This window comes from Kwoniella europaea, chromosome 1, assembly GCF_036810445.1.
Source record: "Kwoniella europaea PYCC6329 chromosome 1, complete sequence".
Lineage (NCBI taxonomy): Eukaryota > Fungi > Basidiomycota > Tremellomycetes > Tremellales > Cryptococcaceae > Kwoniella > Kwoniella europaea.
The window spans coordinates 10,656,574-10,675,405 of NC_089487.1; the positions used below are offsets into that span (position 1 = coordinate 10,656,574).

General features: G+C 43.0%; 6 protein-coding genes across 6 annotated transcripts; 4 read left to right on the forward strand and 2 right to left on the reverse strand.

Annotated features, from left to right (window-relative positions):
* Nucleotides 1-1,432: 1,432 nt before the first annotated feature.
* On the forward strand, nt 1,433-2,528 carry V865_004047 (DNA damage checkpoint protein rad24; the record flags this gene model as incomplete). The annotated part of the gene is made up of 6 exons (XM_066227832.1): nt 1,433-1,496; nt 1,567-1,873; nt 1,941-2,111; nt 2,179-2,280; nt 2,339-2,409; nt 2,467-2,528. 6 exons carry the CDS (start codon nt 1,433-1,435, stop codon nt 2,526-2,528), a joined length of 777 nt encoding a protein of 258 aa, XP_066083929.1.
* A 1,090-nt stretch (nt 2,529-3,618) lies between these two features.
* Nucleotides 3,619-5,450, forward strand: V865_004048 (uncharacterized protein; the record flags this gene model as incomplete). The annotated part of the gene is made up of 2 exons (XM_066227833.1): nt 3,619-4,071; nt 4,362-5,450. 2 exons carry the CDS (start codon nt 3,619-3,621, stop codon nt 5,448-5,450), a joined length of 1,542 nt encoding a protein of 513 aa, XP_066083930.1.
* Nucleotides 5,451-6,550: 1,100 nt separating this feature from the next.
* V865_004049 (uncharacterized protein) lies at nt 6,551-8,380 on the reverse strand (the record flags this gene model as incomplete). Its single annotated transcript, XM_066227834.1, has 9 exons — nt 6,551-6,979; nt 7,041-7,129; nt 7,188-7,253; nt 7,329-7,421; nt 7,480-7,537; nt 7,611-7,757; nt 7,925-7,970; nt 8,036-8,061; nt 8,192-8,380. The coding sequence occupies 9 exons, from the start codon at nt 8,378-8,380 to the stop codon at nt 6,551-6,553; spliced, it is 1,143 nt and encodes a 380-aa protein (XP_066083931.1).
* A 900-nt stretch (nt 8,381-9,280) lies between these two features.
* On the forward strand, nt 9,281-10,538 carry V865_004050 (uncharacterized protein; the record flags this gene model as incomplete). The annotated part of the gene is made up of 5 exons (XM_066227835.1): nt 9,281-9,387; nt 9,482-9,700; nt 9,811-9,969; nt 10,081-10,242; nt 10,313-10,538. The coding sequence occupies 5 exons, from the start codon at nt 9,281-9,283 to the stop codon at nt 10,536-10,538; spliced, it is 873 nt and encodes a 290-aa protein (XP_066083932.1).
* Nucleotides 10,539-11,077: 539 nt separating this feature from the next.
* Nucleotides 11,078-13,797, reverse strand: V865_004051 (uncharacterized protein; the record flags this gene model as incomplete). Its single annotated transcript, XM_066227836.1, has 8 exons — nt 11,078-11,278; nt 11,373-11,459; nt 11,541-11,690; nt 11,771-12,016; nt 12,081-12,222; nt 12,289-12,350; nt 12,418-12,518; nt 12,606-13,797. The coding sequence occupies 8 exons, from the start codon at nt 13,795-13,797 to the stop codon at nt 11,078-11,080; spliced, it is 2,181 nt and encodes a 726-aa protein (XP_066083933.1).
* A 766-nt stretch (nt 13,798-14,563) lies between these two features.
* On the forward strand, nt 14,564-18,455 carry V865_004052 (uncharacterized protein; the record flags this gene model as incomplete). The annotated part of the gene is made up of 12 exons (XM_066227837.1): nt 14,564-14,848; nt 14,938-15,151; nt 15,240-15,368; nt 15,482-15,617; nt 15,678-15,756; nt 15,812-15,908; nt 15,959-16,036; nt 16,098-16,810; nt 16,902-17,031; nt 17,096-17,269; nt 17,335-17,504; nt 17,595-18,455. The coding sequence occupies 12 exons, from the start codon at nt 14,564-14,566 to the stop codon at nt 18,453-18,455; spliced, it is 3,066 nt and encodes a 1,021-aa protein (XP_066083934.1).
* Between the last annotated feature and the right edge of the window lie 377 nt (nt 18,456-18,832).

Below are 18,832 nucleotides of genomic sequence, written 5' to 3' on the forward strand. Positions count from 1 at the left end.
CCCGTAGTCTCCTCACATGCCTATCACAGATAAAGCATCATGGCATGCCTTCTTCCCGCTGCCCACCTATCTCGCCACGCTGCATCGACGCGCGTACAGACCCAAATAAAAGATCCAGTCAATCGGAATGAAGGGGATGACGTACTAATTGCCTATTAGACTGTTGTGCCTCTGCATATCGCCGAGTATAACGCCGTGTCAGTTGAAATGCTCTGGGATTGCCCAGTAGCCGGTGCCACATTGGGCTGAGAGTGAACCCCGTTATTTGAACCCTTTATACCCCAGCACCATTATAATCATCCTGTTACACTATACGCTCGGATCATCCACCTTGCTTGCACCTAACCACCACATCCAACCAACACAGCACACCACCACCACGCTATCACCTAACCACTTCCTTCACATTCCATCATCATCCTTTTATCATCACACATACATCTGTCATTCAATCATATACCTATAAAACCTATACTTACCACCTCGTCTTCACCGTGAGTACATACACATCTACATCTACATCATCCTCGCAGTAGAGACAAGGTGGTTGAATGGATGAGAGACGGGGAGATACGGAAGAGGAAGGTGGTGGAGTCATTCAACCTTGGTTCATGGTATCCTCGTTGATATGATACATCTCCAATGACCTTCCTTTGTTCCATCAAGTCATCATCTGTCTTCTATCCCTCACTGTTGTCTTCACTCCGCTCTCCTCTTTGCATAGCATATATAGCAGAGGACAGACATAGCTGACAATTTGAATTGATCCGTGCCCCCTCCTCTCGCTAAACAAACATCTCGTTCATTCATTCTCCTTATCATTCAACTCAAAACCAACCATCATTCACCTCTTTCATACTCGACCGACAGTCAACTATCTTTATAAACCACTCTCAAGGTGAGTCGCTCGCTCTTCTGCTCAGAAGCATATATATGGGAAGAGTAGCCCAATCCGTCGTCTTTTGACGCGCTTTTACCCATACCTGCTCAACTGCGCGTCCGTGCGATCGAGTCGTGTTTCGTTTGAACATACAACTCTCTTCCCATCCATACATACACTCTAATCTGCATTCCTCATACACCGAGGCTATGCACAACCAGATAAACATACACCTAATCTATCTGACGTGATCGATCAATACACGCGGAGATGGTGTTTGAAGGGTGTGACCGTCATCTTCTCCTCGTATCCATCGTTACCTTATCGCGAGACGTGGCTGGATTCATTCAGTCGGATGTCACATCTCCCTTTCATTCTTTCACTTTGCTGCATGTACAGACATCGACATTGACGCAAGGAAGCATATGCTGATATTGCTATCGCTTTATCTCTTGATCGTTACAACCCTTCCATTGCTACCGGCTAATCTCACAATAAACCCAATTTATCCATCTTATTTTTCAACTCTACTCGATCCCTTCCACCCTCTAGATGTCTAACCGAGAAGATTCCGTCTACCTTGCCAAGCTCGCTGAGCAAGCTGAGCGATATGAGGGTGAGTCAATCCTTCCTCTTTCTGCATCTCATTCGACTTCGCCACTGACAACGGTAATTCTCGTGATCAGAAATGGTTGAGAACATGAAATCCGTTGCCTCTTCCGACCAAGAGCTCACCGTCGAGGAACGAAATCTCCTTTCCGTCGCTTACAAGAACGTCATTGGTGCCCGACGTGCCTCTTGGAGAATCGTCTCCTCCATCGAGCAAAAAGAGGAATCCAAGGGTAACGAAGCTCAAGTCTCCATGATCAAGGCCTACAGAGAAAAGATCGAGGCGGAACTCGCCAAGATCTGTGAAGATATCCTCGAGGTCCTCGACAAACACCTCATCCCCTCCGCCGCTTCAGGTGAATCTAAGGTCTTCTACCACAAGATGTAAGTGATTGTCCCGCGCCTGTCTGAGAGATGACCATGCTGAGCGGATCGGTTTGGATTTGTTTAGGATGGGTGATTACCACCGATACCTCGCTGAATTCGCTACCGGTGACAAGCGAAAAGACTCTGCCGACAAATCCCTCGAAGCCTACAAAGCCGCTTCCGATGTTGCCGTCACCGAGCTTCCTCCTACTCACCCCATCAGACTTGGTTTGGCCCTTAATTTCTCCGTATTCTAGTGAGTGATCAATTGCATCGAGCAACAGTAGGGTGTTGAAACACTGACATTGATCTGTCCTGCGTAGCTACGAGATCCTCAACAGTCCCGACAGAGCCTGTCACCTCGCCAAACAAGCCTTCGACGATGCCATTGCTGAGCTCGACACCCTTTCTGAGGAATCCTACAAGTGGGTTTGGTCTAGAGTAAAGGGTATACTTTGGAAATGCTAACTTGATATTGTTCAGGGACTCTACCCTCATCATGCAACTTCTCCGAGATAACCTCACCTTATGGACTTCTGACATGAACGACCCTGGTCAGTTTTATCTGATTGTGACGACAGGATCGTTTGCTGATGAGTTCAATGCCATAGCAGAGAAGGAGGAGAAAGCCGATGAGTCGAAGGAAGAAGCTGCCGCCCCTGCTGCCGCTTAAATTGGATGATGGAATTTCATGGTAATATGGAAATATGAATTATATGTCAATGAAGTAAAAAACAAAGAAATCATATAAACACCTCTTTTCACAACTCAACTTCCATCATCGTCATCTACTTCTTCTTTCTAAAGTTTTAGTAATATAAACTAAACTAAATTTCCATTCGGGTTTTTATTTATTTTACTTTACTCTCACTTCCTTCCTCTTTCTTTCTCATTAATAAATTGATTCCTGGGATTGGATCGAAATGTCATCTATAATGATATTTCATCTTCTCTTACTCCTCCTCCCTCCTCCCTCCTGACCTCAAGATATACCTTTATATATATCTGATTTTCTCTTTTTCTCTTTCTCTCTCGATCAGTTTTTTTCTGTGAATCATGAATTCGTCGTAACAAAAGTCAAGTCATCCCATACATACATAACTTGCACGTTCGTTCGCACATTAGGATGATAGATACAATTGACCTAACCTTGGCATTGTACGATACTGATAAACATTGTTATATCGAACCGATCAACAACATACGAGCAGTTGCCTCTAGGAACGGGCGGTTGTTCATACTAATGGTGCCTTGTCATCTAAACTAGGTAAACTAGGTCAAGATATCCAAAGTGGATATCGTCACATGACCTTGATTGACCTGTGTTGGATTGAGTTGGTCTGCACAAGTTATACCAATCAATCTTACATGAGATGCGCCGCGAATTCCGCCACTTTCACTACTCAACTTCAACAGGACATTTTGATCTGATCGAGTGACATTCTGTTCCCCAAGCATCGTTTTTTGCTCTTTGCATATTACTTGCGAATCAGAAATTTGTACTTAGGTCACTCTTGGAGGTCTTGCTGAATTGAATGCGCACAAGCTCCGCTGCATGCGGATTGGGTGTATGAGATGATGAGCTGATTCGAGTTCTGCCACGTGGTGATCTCCGTGATTTCTTCGACCCGTTGAAAAAGTTGAAAAAAGTTCAAGTGACTTTGTGATCTTATCTGTATTCCATCTTCATCCATCTGTAAGCATATTTACAAGCAAACTGTCCCAGGTCTATTGATAGATCAAGTACAATCGATTGGAACAAGATGTCCGCCCCTGAACATCCCCGCCCATCGCCTCCTCCCGCAACCAACCCCAATCCACCTCCTCAACCCAACCCAGCTCCTACTGCTAATCCATCATCGTCCAAACCCCCACCCGTGGCTAAACCCAAACCAGTTGAACTCACCGGCTTTCGGTCCGCCCTCTCTCACACAGGTATACCCCACAGCGTCCTTACGTGGAAACCCAAACTCCCCTCGAGGAACTGGCTTATATTCTGGACCATCACTGCTTCCATCTCCGGAGCGTACTACTATGATCGTCGAGAATGTAAGCGTATAAAAGAAGAGACAATCAGAAAAGTCGAAAGCCAAGGAAAAGAGATACTTCAGGGAGGAAGTTTGGGATTGAATAGGAAAGTAACGGTTTATGGAGCCAAGTGGCCTGGGGATGAGGATACCGATAGGGCTTTGAGGTATTTTAGGAAATATGTCAAGGTGAGTTGATTCTGGACAGTATAATCATATACGCTATGTCTCCGCTTGTGTCCCCTCCTAAGATTTTTGCAGAGGGTTACCTTGCTTCATACACGTGTGATACGCTGTGGTATAGTATTCTGTTGGATGTCGAATAATACCATTTGCATCGTACAGGTACTCATGTACAATTCCTATATCTTCAACCCAATCACTCTTGTCACATTCTTCGCCTATTCAACCATCACCCCATTTCATCTATTTTACATATAAACTTACTCCTAACCGAATGCTGACAATCACCTTCCCAGCCTTACCTCGTAGCCGCAGCTATAGATTACGACCTCCCCACCTCCCCTCTACACGGGTCCATCACTCGTCAAATCCACGCCAAGATCCTTGCTCAGCGTAGACAAGCCTTGGGCCTCGAACCTCCCTCACCTCAATTATCTTTACCTGGTGTATTATCGCCAGAGGAGTATCAGAAGAGAGAATTGGAAGGAGGGGTGGTACTGGTCGGAAGAGCGAGTTTGAAAGAGTACATGGAAGGTTTGAAGAGAGGTTGGATGGGTAGAGTCGATAGTTGGAAATGGGAAGATGAGATTGAAAATAAGTTAAAGAATGATGGGGTTTTCTATCAACCTCAACCAACAGAACCACAATCGACAGAACACGATGCACCGTTGGAAAACACCCCGGAATTAACGAATACTCCCACTGCACCTACACCCAAGGCGACCACGGGATTAGGATTCCTCTCACGACCTCAACCACCCTCACCTCTTCAGACCGGCCAATCACAACAAACGACTTACCAGATACCTGAAAGATACCATACACCTCCTTCACCTTTACCTCCCCAGCCACCCATACTGTTATTACCTTTTGTAAACCATATTGGATTCAGTCAAATCCCTCAAATGATCTTATCGTTCTTCACTGAACGTCATAGGGTCAAAGAAGGTTCCGAAGCTGCCTTGGCACTGATAAATAACCATATTAGACCTTTTAACCCTTCCTCGGGTGATCTGGATTTCGATGTAGCTTCGGAAGAATATTATAACAAAGATTCTCGGAAGTTACCTACCAAGATTGAAGAAGCCAGAAAAGATTATTATGAGAATCTAAAGGTTCGTATCGAAGAAGCTAGGAAATATGAGAATGGAGAAAGGGAGATGACCGAGGAAGAGAAGAAATCAGGTAAAGTTATCAGAATTGATGATTTGATGGAGGAAAGGAAGAAGAAGGAGTTGAGATGGATGGGTAATGAGGAAGGTTGGGAGATTATAAGACCTGAAAGTCAGGTTAGTTGGGATGAGAGATGGTCGAATGGAAATGGGGATGGGTGGTTGAAGGTGTTTGAGTTACCAAAGTCAGATTCAAATGAGAAGAGCGAATAGGCAGATGAGGCGATCGGAATAGATTGAAGAAAGGCACAGAGATGAACTATTCATGACTTTACTCACTGTTCCAACGAAACGAGCATCACATACGTTGACGCAAGTATTTGCGCAGGATGATATGACAAAATTCTCGGATACTCATACACGTAACACATCCAGAAGGGACATCAATTTACGAGATATTCGCTATTCACCTCATCGACTACTGATGCTGACCAGACGTGATAACACATCGCTTCATTGATCACTCACCAACCGAAAGGGAAAAAACACCTGGTAAAACTCATTTTGGACAATTCGAACTCCTACCATCTTGATCTTTATATGAGAATGAAACATATCTGAACCTTTACCTCTCCTGTGATGATTTTATGGTGCTTTGAGTCAATATCAACCAACCATGGTTTGATGCCATACGATACGATAGAAGAACAAGATCTATTGTCAATCGCGATAACATATACAATTAGCTGAAGAAAGTGTCGTTGTGAATTAACCACTAGTATACTTATAGTGATGATTGATACTTATCGTCGGGTGGGTCTGTCTCACACCGTTTTGTACGATACTTTGGGTGCAATACTAACTTGGTTGAATTTGACGTTATATGCAATTATTATTAACTATTCCTTATTCCTTCAGGTGGATGACCATTCCGCCAAACGTCAATTTATCGCATCTGTCGTAAGCTTCTTGCTTAGTATCGAGTCCACACAACTCCATGCTAGTTAGTTATACTTGACTGCGATGACCAAGTCATATCACAAAAGTTATGTATCGTGAATGTGATTGTACCATACTGGTCTCGGTATCATGATACTTGTAATATATCACATTCATAGAAATTCATAATACACAAAGAAAAGGAAGGAACGATTATTATAAGTTATACATCTTCTGGGCACTTCTTAATTTATCTTCTTTAGATCTCAACATTCGACTTATTAAGTAATTTGTATCATTATAAAATCAAAACACACGAAATGTAAATAGTTATATATATATATACAGAGATTCATTGGATTAAGATTTATTCCATTCGCTTTATTTGCTTTACCTCCTCATCACCATAAAACGACTTATTGATTTTCACTCAATTAGACGTTAGCCATCGAGCTGATCAATCCCGCATTGGTGGCTGGTCCAGGTCCAGCTTCCGCACTATGATGCTCATCATGAGCCGACGCAGCGATTTGATGAGCTACATCACCGTTCATTCCTGCTGCACCCATTCCACCGAGGTTCATAGGAACGAAAACGACTTTACTTCCAGATGATCGAGCCATATTTTGCAATGCCTCGAGCTGTCGGATCTGCATAGCAGCGGGAGAAGCAAGGATATCGGCGGCTTGTCTCATCAATTTGGCAGCGTCAACTTCGGCTCGAGCAGCAATAACTTTACTTTCACCGATTCTCTTTTGAGTAGCTGCTGATGATAATGATTGTTGGAGTTCAACGGAGAAGTTGATATCTTTAAGTAAGATTGATTCGATGGCTACACCCCATTTCTCGGCTGTGGCTTCGATCTGAACAGTGAGAAGACATCAGCGGATCCAATCAGACATTATCAAGTAAGGGCGTACTCACAATCTCGGCAACCTCACAAGCGAGACCCTCTCTATCGGAGATCACACTTTGCAAGACTCTTCCACCAACGACTTGTCTGAGAGTGGTTTCTACATTACCACGGGTGAGCATCGACCGAGCTATGTACTAAGGTCATGGGAAACTTACGAGCTCGTTCGACAAGGGCGGTTCTGACGTCGTTGATACCGAATGCAGCTCGGTAAGGGGAGATGACTATGTTGATGATGCGAGATCAGCTGTATGTTCTGCTTCACCTTGACTTCCAACAGCTGAATATATGTTACTTACCATGCCAACAGATAACACTATCAACGTCTACTGAGACGTTATCCTTGGTCTGAACGGTTTGTCGGGGTACCGAGGTAAGTTGAATCTTTACGTCTGTAATACTACAGTGTCAGTTGAAGTCGATGAATACATTATCGATCATGAAACTCACCAACAACTCGTACGGATTCGGTACAAACGTTGACCTTGACAAGACCAGGATCGACAGACTGCATGCGAATGGGCTCGTCAGCGCTCCATATCATGATGACTATCAAAATCCACACTTTGACTTTGACTCACCTTGTAGAATTGACCAAATCGGCTGACCAGACCGACTGAACCTTGACCGATATTGTGGAAAGGGTTGGGAAGAGGACAACAAGGGATCATACCGATGTTACCGATACATGACCCCAAACCGTTCATCATGGATCCATAGAAACCGTGCTGTAGGTACAATAGGGCATCAGCACATGCATTTGAGCGGGAGGTGAGAGAGTGTGTAAGCAGGGAAGGGCCCGGAGCACGTTCGTGCGAGGGCAAACGACATATCATGGGATCATGTAAGGAATGGTGTAGCGTGAGAAAAGAACTTTGGCATATCAATCACTCACTTGGATCGATGCTGTACCCAGATCTTGAGCGTAAGAGGGTTGCATCCTATGTGACAAGGTATGATCAGTGACCGTTGGTTAGAGGTAAAACCTTAAGCAAGATCGACATACTCGTTCTTTCTCAGAGGCTGGACGGTCTGTGAGACAATTCATTCAGGTTAGCGATCCCATCCGATCGAGCGTTGGCATTATTTACAGACATGCATGTACGGTCATCCGATATATATTAAGAAGGTGATGGGCGACTCTATGATCACATCAACTCACCAACAATCCTCCCTCGCCATTCTTGGGAGCGGAAGCGGTCATCTTTGGTTGTCTAGGTTGATCATCGGTGACATATCGATGGAGATCATCTTCTCCTTGAGGTGCTTTACCAGTTCCAACGGGTGATGAACCGTTGTTGACGGTGGTACCATCGAGTGAAGATTTGTATGCTGGCGCGGGTGCTGACATCGTGTATGATCAGTTGGTCGTATAATTTAATGCAATGAGTTGAAGTGTTTGATCAAGTTGATTTGGTTTCGATCTTATGTTGTGATGATGCAAGTTGAAAGTGGCGATGTGGGGGATGTTTATATATCTTTTTATCAATCGGATCATTCCTCCTTCTCCATCGGTTACTGTCATGTCCAGTTACCCTTTCGAGTAAATTTGAGTTAACCTTAACCCTGCCAATGTTGATCTTGGCTATTCTTGGCACAGCTTTACTTTGTACGTTACCGTATCAAACTAATCGGTATCCACTTTACAAAATGAGTGGACCGTACGCTTGTTGCCCTCTCCTCCCCTCAACCTCCTGCGTGAGACGGACATGACCGATGCCAGAGATATGTCGTCATGCTATACATTCGGTTGCACTAGGTGGGAATCGGCATATCTTGGATCTTGCTCGACCTCGGAGACCCGGAGGTGGAGAAGGTAAGACATGTGACCTATGGTAGGTATATATGCATTGCATGTATACAGTAGTAGGACGGAGAGGACAAGCAGTACATAGTACGGTTCCTCGAATGAGGAATGAGGGTGAGTAAGGCATGCGGGTGTTTGCCGAATCCTGAAATCCGGCATATTCAGGTACAATACAAGTACTGGATATATGCGGATGTATGCGATGAGGATGAAGTGAGATACACCAACCATACAGGCTATCTCCGTGAACCGTTCATTCATCCAACATTACAAACTTTGACAGCACGTTCTTCACCGCTTTCATCGCTGCTTTCATCCTCGTAGCTCTCTCTATCGGTTACATAACCTTCTCCTCTTTACCGAGGTAATCGTATTCCTGTGATCCGGCCGAGATATCAAGATAGATTACGGACCAAATACGGATAAGTTAAGATAAAATCAACCATGACTCATTCTTGGCAATCTAATCTCAATCTCCTGTTCCTATCTCTGCTGTTTACGTTCCTCGTATTGGGTGGAGTGAACGTATCCGCGGCCGAGCTGGATGATAGGTATGTAACACATCATCTATCTATTTGACCTGACCGAGGTATCTTGATACTCCCATTAGAAAGGGCAACTCTGCTGATCATGAGTACCTTGCAGTTCGACACCTGCCAAATCATCAGGAGGAGAAGGGATCCTCGGAACTGTCAAACAAATATACAAAGTAGCTGTTAATGGACCTGACCCGAACTTGTTATATGAGAAAGATGCGGAAGATGGGATTGAACGATTGACGGATGATAATTATGTTGAGAAGGTTGAACGTCCCTTGGCGCCGAGTGGAGATAGGAAAGATGATCAAGTTTGGGTTGTCCTTGTGTAAGCCATCCACCTCTCTATCTTTTTACAAGATCGACTTGTGCGCCATGCATACATGTCAGTGATATAGTATCGCTAATTTATATATAATCTCTTTTCGTATAAACCAGCCACGGTAAAGTTACAGATGCAGCTTCGAACATTCTATTAGATTATCACAAACAAGCTTCCGACCTGGTCAAAGCGGATCCTGAACTGAAGAATGTGAAATTCGCAAGATTAGATTATTTAACATCTTGGAAGACTTGTACGAGGTGGTTATTGAAAAGGTAAGCATTTTATATTCACACGTCAAATATCCCTCAGCTCGGAATATGAGAGAAAGAAAGAAAGAAAGAAAGAAAGAAAGACTGTACTTAAATATGGGCCTTTCCACGTAGACCCCCATATTTGGTATTCATCACTTCATCAGGTAAACAACTTCGATTCGGACCTACCCAATCATTAGGTAAAGGACCCGAAAGTTTGTACAAGGTAATAAAGGAGAAGATGTATGAAGTGGTCTTACCTTGGGATGGTAGATGGTCACCAACTGGAGATCGGTAAGTCAGCAGCGATCGCACGAGTGGCTCTCCAATTTCTTGCTGACTGGATCTTGTATTGCTATACTAGATCATATCTGATTGAATATTACATTCAAGCTCAAGAGACAATTTCCAAATATACAAATGGGATACCCAATTGGGTGATCCTTGCATTTACGGGGATAGTCACTCAACAATTGATGAGTTGGTTACATGGTTCGTCCACTCCTGCTCGTGCTCCTGCTGCTCCTACGGGGCAAAGGCAAGTGAGGAGAGAAGAGAGGGTGTTGGTAAGCGAAGATAAGAAGAATTGAAAGGAAGTCAAACGAAAAAAAGAAATGTCGAACCAGGAAAAGGAACGAGGTATGTTCAATGAAGAATTATTATATAGAAAATTATAGATTGTCTTGCATGAATCGATTCGATATGTTTATTCATCACATGTCACTATCAAAGTGAACAAGCCACTACTAATTGGATTGATATACAAACAACCTGTATCCAGGTGTAAATTATAAGGGGAAAGAATACAAACGAATTATAAACATACATAAAAAATCATTCAATCCAAACTTAATATGAGATATCGAAATGTGAAGGGTGAAGGAAGAACAACCATCTTATTGTCGCATGTTTCTTACAATGTCCAGCCATGTTTCCCTCCGAATCATTGTTGAGTTCAAGCTTTATCCTCTTTTTTTTCGATTTTCGATAACCTCAGTATCTCCGAGGAGAAAAGAAAAAGATTACCAATTATTTCAAAACCGTCTATCCTGACCCTTCTTCTCATCTTAGATCTACCTTGACTATCAATCGTCCATTCTGTGCTTTCCAGCTCGATTGAGTTGTAGGATCACAATTTCGGATTTCCCCATTCCCTCTTCTCCAATTTCCCATTCCCAATTTCCCATACCATCAACCTCCTGAAGAACGGCATATTCTCAGAAGCGAATTCAAAAGATTGTTCTTTCAAGTCGCGTCCCCGTGTGATCATCTCGAGGGTCTGACAGGAGAAGACTCCACAATCGGAGCCATTATCTTGCTGAGGCGTGTTCTACATTGACAAAATTGACCATATCAATGTTTATCTGTCTTCAAACATGATACATCCGACCAAAACGAATGATGAAGGATTTGAATTCACTCACCTCATTAAATTCATTAGTCCATCCACTAAAATCAAATGGTTTTTTCTTTTTATCCTGGTGTTCGTCATTCAAGTATCCCCTAATTCGCTATAATATCCCAATCCAAATTCACACATCATCAGTGAATGACCAGCAGGGTTAATTGGAATTGGAAATAAGAAAAATCACCTTGAAGATATCCGCTCTATGATTCCCATAATCGCCCATCGAATCAAAGTATTCGATTCTCTTTTTCGCCAAATTAATCGCACAAGCTGTCCAATGCATGTTTCCGATATTTACAGGGAAGATCACCAAGTCTTTTGAGAATATATCAACCTGGATAACGCAATTTACGATTAGTATCATGTGAACAGCACCACCATACACCATATCCACTCATTTTGTGGAGTACTCACTTTCTTAGTCCACCTTTTTACAGCACTGTACCCGGTCTCGCTTATTCTCTGATAGAAGAACGAGTTAAAAGCATGTACTTTCAATGTACCAACTTGATTGGCACGTTCGACCATCAAGGCTCCGTAGAAATTCATGATCTCGTCATCTAGCCATGTACCATTCTTCAATCTTCTTATAGATTTGGATTCACACTCGGCAGTGGAAACTCTCGCTTTGAAAGCAGGGTTGTTGAGATGCTCGGACACCTGTCAGGACCCATCGATCAGTCTATAGTCTGTATTTGACATACATCATGTTGAAGGAACATACCTTTGCTTCTTGTTCTGGTTTGAGTTTCGGAGGTACTTTGGGTTTCTTCAGTTTCTCCTTGATCTCTCTTTCTTTCGCTTCTTCTTCCTCTGTGATCTTCTTCAATTCTTTGAGAGCTCGTTCAAAACTAAAGACCTCTTTTCTGGAAACGTTACCACAAGCTTAGCATTATCTCAGCAACGATTGAGTATCATAAAGGTATACTCACAGTCCTAAAGCTTCAGCTTTGGCTTTTCGAGCGATTTTGCTCTGACTCAACGGCGAGAACGACTGGTTTGCGATACATGAAAATGATTTAGCAAGAATCGTATGCTCTGCACAATTGTGAATGACTTACAGAGATTTGAGGAGAAGTCTTATCTTCCAGTGTTATCTGCCTTGGCGCAAGCATACTGATCATGGTTTTGTATGCTTGTATTTCGGGGATACCATTTGCAGCTACATGGTACCATACCCAAACAGCGATGTTTAGCGATGCTCATAAAACGAAAATGATAACTGTATGATTTAGTCAAATCAACTTACTTAACGCCTTAGTAGCGTATTCAGACGCTTTACCAATCCCATTCAAATCACCCGTAAGCATCTTTGCTACACGTCTCGCAGCTGCTCCTGACCTCTTATCACCGCTTTTCTCAGACGTTCGGACGATTTCGGCCAAAAGCCTTGATAATAAGCTTGCTTGAACAGCTATATCCTTCTCATTTCTAAGGTTACTTTTATATTTCTTTTTGAATGGAGTCTTCCTGGCGGTAGTGCCTTTGCTAGTCGTCGATCCTGAGGTGGAGGAAGATGGAGATGGACCGCGAAATTCCCACCCTTTCCTAGGATGCACATTGTCATCCAAGGTGACATCAGGTCTGGAAGGTTGTTTTCTTTGTAAAAATGATGATTCTGGTCGCTTGCCAGAAGAGAAATTAAAGGAGGTTGGTACTGTTTGAGATGTCGTATCGATGACTTGAGAATCTGGTGGAGTCGGTACATGTCGATCTAGCTGATTCTGCGTTAACGATGATACCTGTTTCGGCTGATAATCCGTAGAATCATGTTCCGATTTCTGCTGCTGCTGCTGTTGTTGTTGTGAGTCTGGAGGAGTAGGTAGATAGCTGGTAGTCAGAGGTTGAGCGGATTCTTGTTGTGAACTGGCGCCGAAATTGACCGGAAAGAGATTCGGCGAAGAATTATACTTGGTAGGAAACAGATTGTTTTTATTCTGTTTCTGACGACTTGGTCCAGGTACATTCTGTGTATCGGTCTTTTTGGGACTGACAGATCTTCGTTTGCCCTCTGAAGGAGATGGAACTTCGGCATCTTCATCGTCATCGTCATCAAATTGACTGAAATCTATAGGATGAGCTGATGATCCCGCATTGTCTCCATCTCCATCGTCATTGGGTATCTGATCTATTGATGACGATGAGGCTTGGGAAGAAGATGGTTTATTATGTGACATCAACATTGCCAGAGAACCATTGGGATCTGGTTTGAGCACCTCCTGAGCTGATTGAGGGGCATTGTATGGAAGGATAGAGGTCACCGCATTGTACAGACGATCTAAGAACCCTTGAGATTTCTGAGGAGCAGACCTCGAGGAAGATTGTCTTTGTGACATGTGGGGTATAACCTTTTGAGATGATGGTGATGACTTCCTTCTCTTTTTGGGTTGGTCGGTATATGATACAGAGGATGAACGTCGTTTCTGGGCTGGTCTTGACATTGGGACAGGATGGAGTTGATGATGATGTGAGAGGGAAATGAAAGGAAGGGTTGATTGAGGATGAATGGGTCGTTGAAAGGTGATGATCACGGTTCAGAAGATCGAGGGTAAGGTGTCCGGGCTGAAGTATATGGATCTGTCGACATGGGTACCTCAAGACTGATGATATGAGCAAGGACTGAATAAGGACGTTGGATATGAGATATGAGCAAGGACTGAATAAGGACGTTGGATATGAGATATGAGATTATAGATACTGATTGCATGTCCAAAGCTTTCATCTTGAACGCGTATGGAGAGAGCATTTTTCATATGACACACAGGCAGACGGAATCAAATCCCACGTGGAAGAGTACTATACAACATGTGTATACAACTCCACTTTACAGCTCATGAGTAGTGGTATCACTATACGAAAACAATAGGTAAAGTCAATTGCCTATTGTCCCCATACATCATCACACCTTCATCAATACCTCATCATCCCACATCTACAGTCTCTCACTCCGCGTCTCGAGCTACTCCCGCTCTTCGATTCAAGTATACCTGCTTCTGTGCGATCGTTCACAGTCAGGTTGACAATACAGGGTCGCGCGATCAATCGAATCGCGACTTCATAACCTTGATCTCGAATTGAATGACTGGATTACAACATACCGTATCATCTGTGAATCTACTATCGGATGAAGAGAGAGGATCGATCCCACAAGCTGAATCATCCAAATCAGCTTTGAGACAAGGACAACGTCAACGTCAAGATCAAGCTATGAAAGAGGAAAGAGATCCTCAAGAATCGGATAATATGGTTCAAAGTGATATCGATGAATCTGATCCTTCTTCATCCTCTTCCTCTTCTGCCAAAACATCTCAAGTGCCAGAAGATGATCAAGATGATATAGTGATGGATGAACTGAAACCTGATGGAGGAGAGATGGGTGAAGAAGCAACAGGTGGATTAGGCGATGAGTCGGAAACGGAAACGGCCAATAATGGTGATGTAGAGGTGGATGATCTGGATAATGCTTCAAATCAAGATGGGAAGCGTGTAAAGGTGGGTGGAATACTTCTCAAAACTACAAATGACCTGGTTTGTCATGTTGAATTTGATCCGGGGGTGCTTACAAGTGATATGTGAGATAGGTCTACGAACTTCAGGATACATCATGGCATGATCGAGGTACAGGCTTTTGCAAAGGAATATACGATGATACTCAGGATATAGCTTTGATCATAGTAGAGAAGGAAGAATTCCCTTCAGACGGTGAAAAGGCGGAAGCTTCAGGTGGATTCTTGAAAGAGGAATTACTGTTAAGTGCGAGAGTGGAGAAGGAGGATATATATGGTAAACAGCAAGGTGAGCTCTTGAACCTCGCGTATCCCTGAAATAGCATGCTTTATCTGTGCTCTGTAAGAAGAATTGCTTATGGCTTGATTCTTTGAAGATACTTTGATTGTATGGACCGAACCTGCGACTGGACTGGATATGGCTCTATCATTCCAGGATCCAGAAGGTTGTGAAGATATATGGCAATTCATATGTGAAGTACAACGTCATCTCCTGAGTATGACTGGTGAGTTCGCACTTCACATTCATCCTCATCCATTCCAGATATGTTTCAGACACACACATATAATACATATAAGCTTACAAGCTGATTACGTCATACCATACTCATTGCTATAGCTGAAGTGGAATCACAACAAGTACCATCTTCCTCATCACCGATCACAAACTCACCTATGATAGGTCCAGGTGCTCTTGCTATGCAGATGTCAGATTCGAGAGTACCGTGGCAAACTCCGACTCTAGCAAATATACGGTCAGTTTACCGCTTTGTTTTGAGGGATGTACCAAGCTGACTAGTGATCGGGTGTGGTAGTGAACAAGAAATGTTTATAAGGATGCAAGCCAAATCACCGATAGGCAGGGAAAGAGCAGTGGAACACATATTGAACGAGGTGAGCTTAACGGTTTTCTCCACGCCGGACAGGAAGCTCATACATTGAACGGCAGGACTACATAAAACACCTCATAACAGTACTGGAACAAGCGGAGGATCTGGAAAGTCTGGAAGACTTGCATGCGTTGTGTTCCCTCATGCAGACTATAAGTGAGCTTAGCCGTTCTCTTCCATCCTACGCTAGCTGACTTGGTATTTAGTATTGTTCAATGACAATGGTGTATTCGAGTATATCCTGCAGGATGATGTGTTTATGGGTGTGATGGGAATGTTGGAGTGTAAGCTATTCTTCGGCCACATATGCCCGGACGAAGCTGACAAGTCATTTAATGTATATAGATGACCCCGAATTTCCTGGACTTAAAGCATCGTATCGACAGTATTTCCAAGAAACCGCTCGATTCCGTCAAGTCGTCGAAATCAAAGATGAGAATATACGTAATAAGATACATCAGACATATCGACTCTTATATCTGAAAGATGTCGTTCTTGCCCGTGTGTTGGATGATCCAACATTCAACATCCTCAACGGATTTGTATTTTTCAATCAAGTGGATATTATCAATTACATTCAGCAGAACGACGCTTTCCTCAATCAGCTATTTAGCGGATTTCATGATCCTCCTCCACTACCACCACCAGCCTCTTCTTCTTCCCCTTCAACTTCCAAGAGTCCAGAACCATTAGATGAAAGGAAAAGGGATGTGGTGATATTCCTACATCAATTGATGATAATGGGTAAAGGTGTACAATTACCAGGTAGATTAGCCCTATATCGAAATTTGGTCGAAAGGGGTTTACTGTTCGTTTGTGAATGGGCCTTTAGAAGATCCGAAGCTCAACTCTTACATGCCGGTGCAGAAATCTTGACTTTGGCAGTGGAACATGATGCCAATGTTGTTAGATTACATGTCTTTAAAGAGGACGAAGTGAAAAGGAGGACGTTGGTATTGGAGATTATAAGTTTACTTCAAACGACGAAGAACTTAGGTTTGATGTCGCAGATGTCAGATACGCTTAGGACGTTGTTGGAGACTCCACCAGAGAATGAGGTGAGTAAAATACCAAACCACTTCTCGAATCTTAGTGATCATGTCTGATAGTGTGATGTTGGTGGGCTGATGAATGATTAATATTTAATAGGCCTTCGCAGCACGTACGAAAGAAGGACCATTATCCGAATCGTTCAGTACATACTTCTATGATAATTGTGCGAGCGTGCTGTACAAACCTCTGATGGACGCTCCTGATATAAAAGCGGAATTGGCGAAAAGTGAGTTTGTGCGCTTTCTTTTCTGTCCCCGCGAAGTATTGATGTAATTTTGGATCATCTACAGATAAACTCTTCAAACTCAGTCGTGAACATATAGCCCTCTTGCAGCATTTAATCGAACTGTTGTCATTCAGTATAGCGAATCATGCTCACAGAGCGTCGTATTTCGTCCTGGCAAATCCAGTATCGAAGAAGGTTGTTCAACTTTTATATGTGAAAGATAAACCTTTACGTCATGGTATGTCTATCTGTCAATTTCCAAGTACAAGTTGTAGTCGGCTGATGGCAATGCGATTGAAATAGCTTGTTTACGATATATTCGAGCTTGTTTGAAGACGCCAAACCATTTCATGCACCGTAATTACGTCAAGAACGATTTGTTCTTACCTTTACTAGAATTACTGGAAGAGGAGAGTATAAGGGATAATATGATGAGTTCGGCTTGTATGGATGTATTGGAGTTGATCCGACGGGTAAGTGGTATTTCTGGTGCCTGTATGATCTGTGAAACAATGATATATATATATTTGATGATGCTAATTTTGTGTGACACGATGCCATAGGACAACCTGAAACTTATCATCAATCATTTATTCGAGAACTACCGTGATCGCCTGGATAAACTATCTTCACGGGCATTCTTGAAAAAATACATATCGGGTTTGCGTAATCGATGGGAAATCAATAACGAACCTCCACCACCTGTTCAGCAATCGACTATATCGTCCCATGAGGGAGAATCGAGTAAAGCTCAAGCTGAAGAAGATTACTTCAACGCCTCGGATGACGAAGAACAACCTACTGGTACAGCTGAAGTACCAAGTAAGAGGAAGAGGATGTTCACTCATGGTGGTGGACCTAAGAAACGTCCAGCGGGAGCTAGAAAACAGCTGGTTGTATCAGGTAAAAATATTAGTAGACCATCGCCTGAACCTGAACCACCTACTGAGTCTGACCGTAATCCTGCATCGGTGGTTGAAAGACCGACTGGTGCATTGGGGTTAGATTATGATGATGGATCCGATTCGGATTCTTCAACAGGTCAGAAATCACCTAGAAATCAACCTCAATCTCAACTTCCGCAATCCCTTCAAGGAGCTAAAGAAGAAGGGGATGGGGAAGGGGAAGGGTTGGAAGATGTACAAATGCGTATGAGAGCAAAGAGACAACGTGAGGAAGAGGAAGAAGAAGGTTTTGCGGGATTGTTAGTCGGTGCTAAATCGACATCGACATCGACATCGACACCGACGAAAGATGAAGATGAGAAAGAGAAGGGACTGGTATTGGGTGATAGCGATAATGAAGATACGAAGAAGGTTCAAACAACGACGGGGACGAGTGTGAAGGATATGGGTAAGAAGATAAGGTTGAATTTGGGTTTCGGCAAGAAGTTAGGTGGTGGTGGTGGTGGGAATGGCAAGTAGAAGGAGTGAAATCGTCTTGTTTGAATATATGTATACGTGTAGAAAACTTCATTCAATCATTCTATATATGTATAACACATACAATCATGATCTGTCTTTATTTTAGGGAAGAGAAGATATCGAGAGGTTTCTTTCTTTTTTTTTTTTCTTTCTTCTGGTTTTATATTTCACATATACTTTTCATTCCATCTGATTCAATACGACTTTGTCATCCTTTCTTAACGAATCATTAGTAAGACAACAAAGAACGATGGAGAGGCACAAATGAGTTGTCGGTGAGGAGAGATGAATCTGTTGTTGTGCTGTAACCAGGTTGCATCCGTGTACAAGGCACGCATCTACTGTGTTTGTAAATTATTGCAGTTGAAAACAAAAGC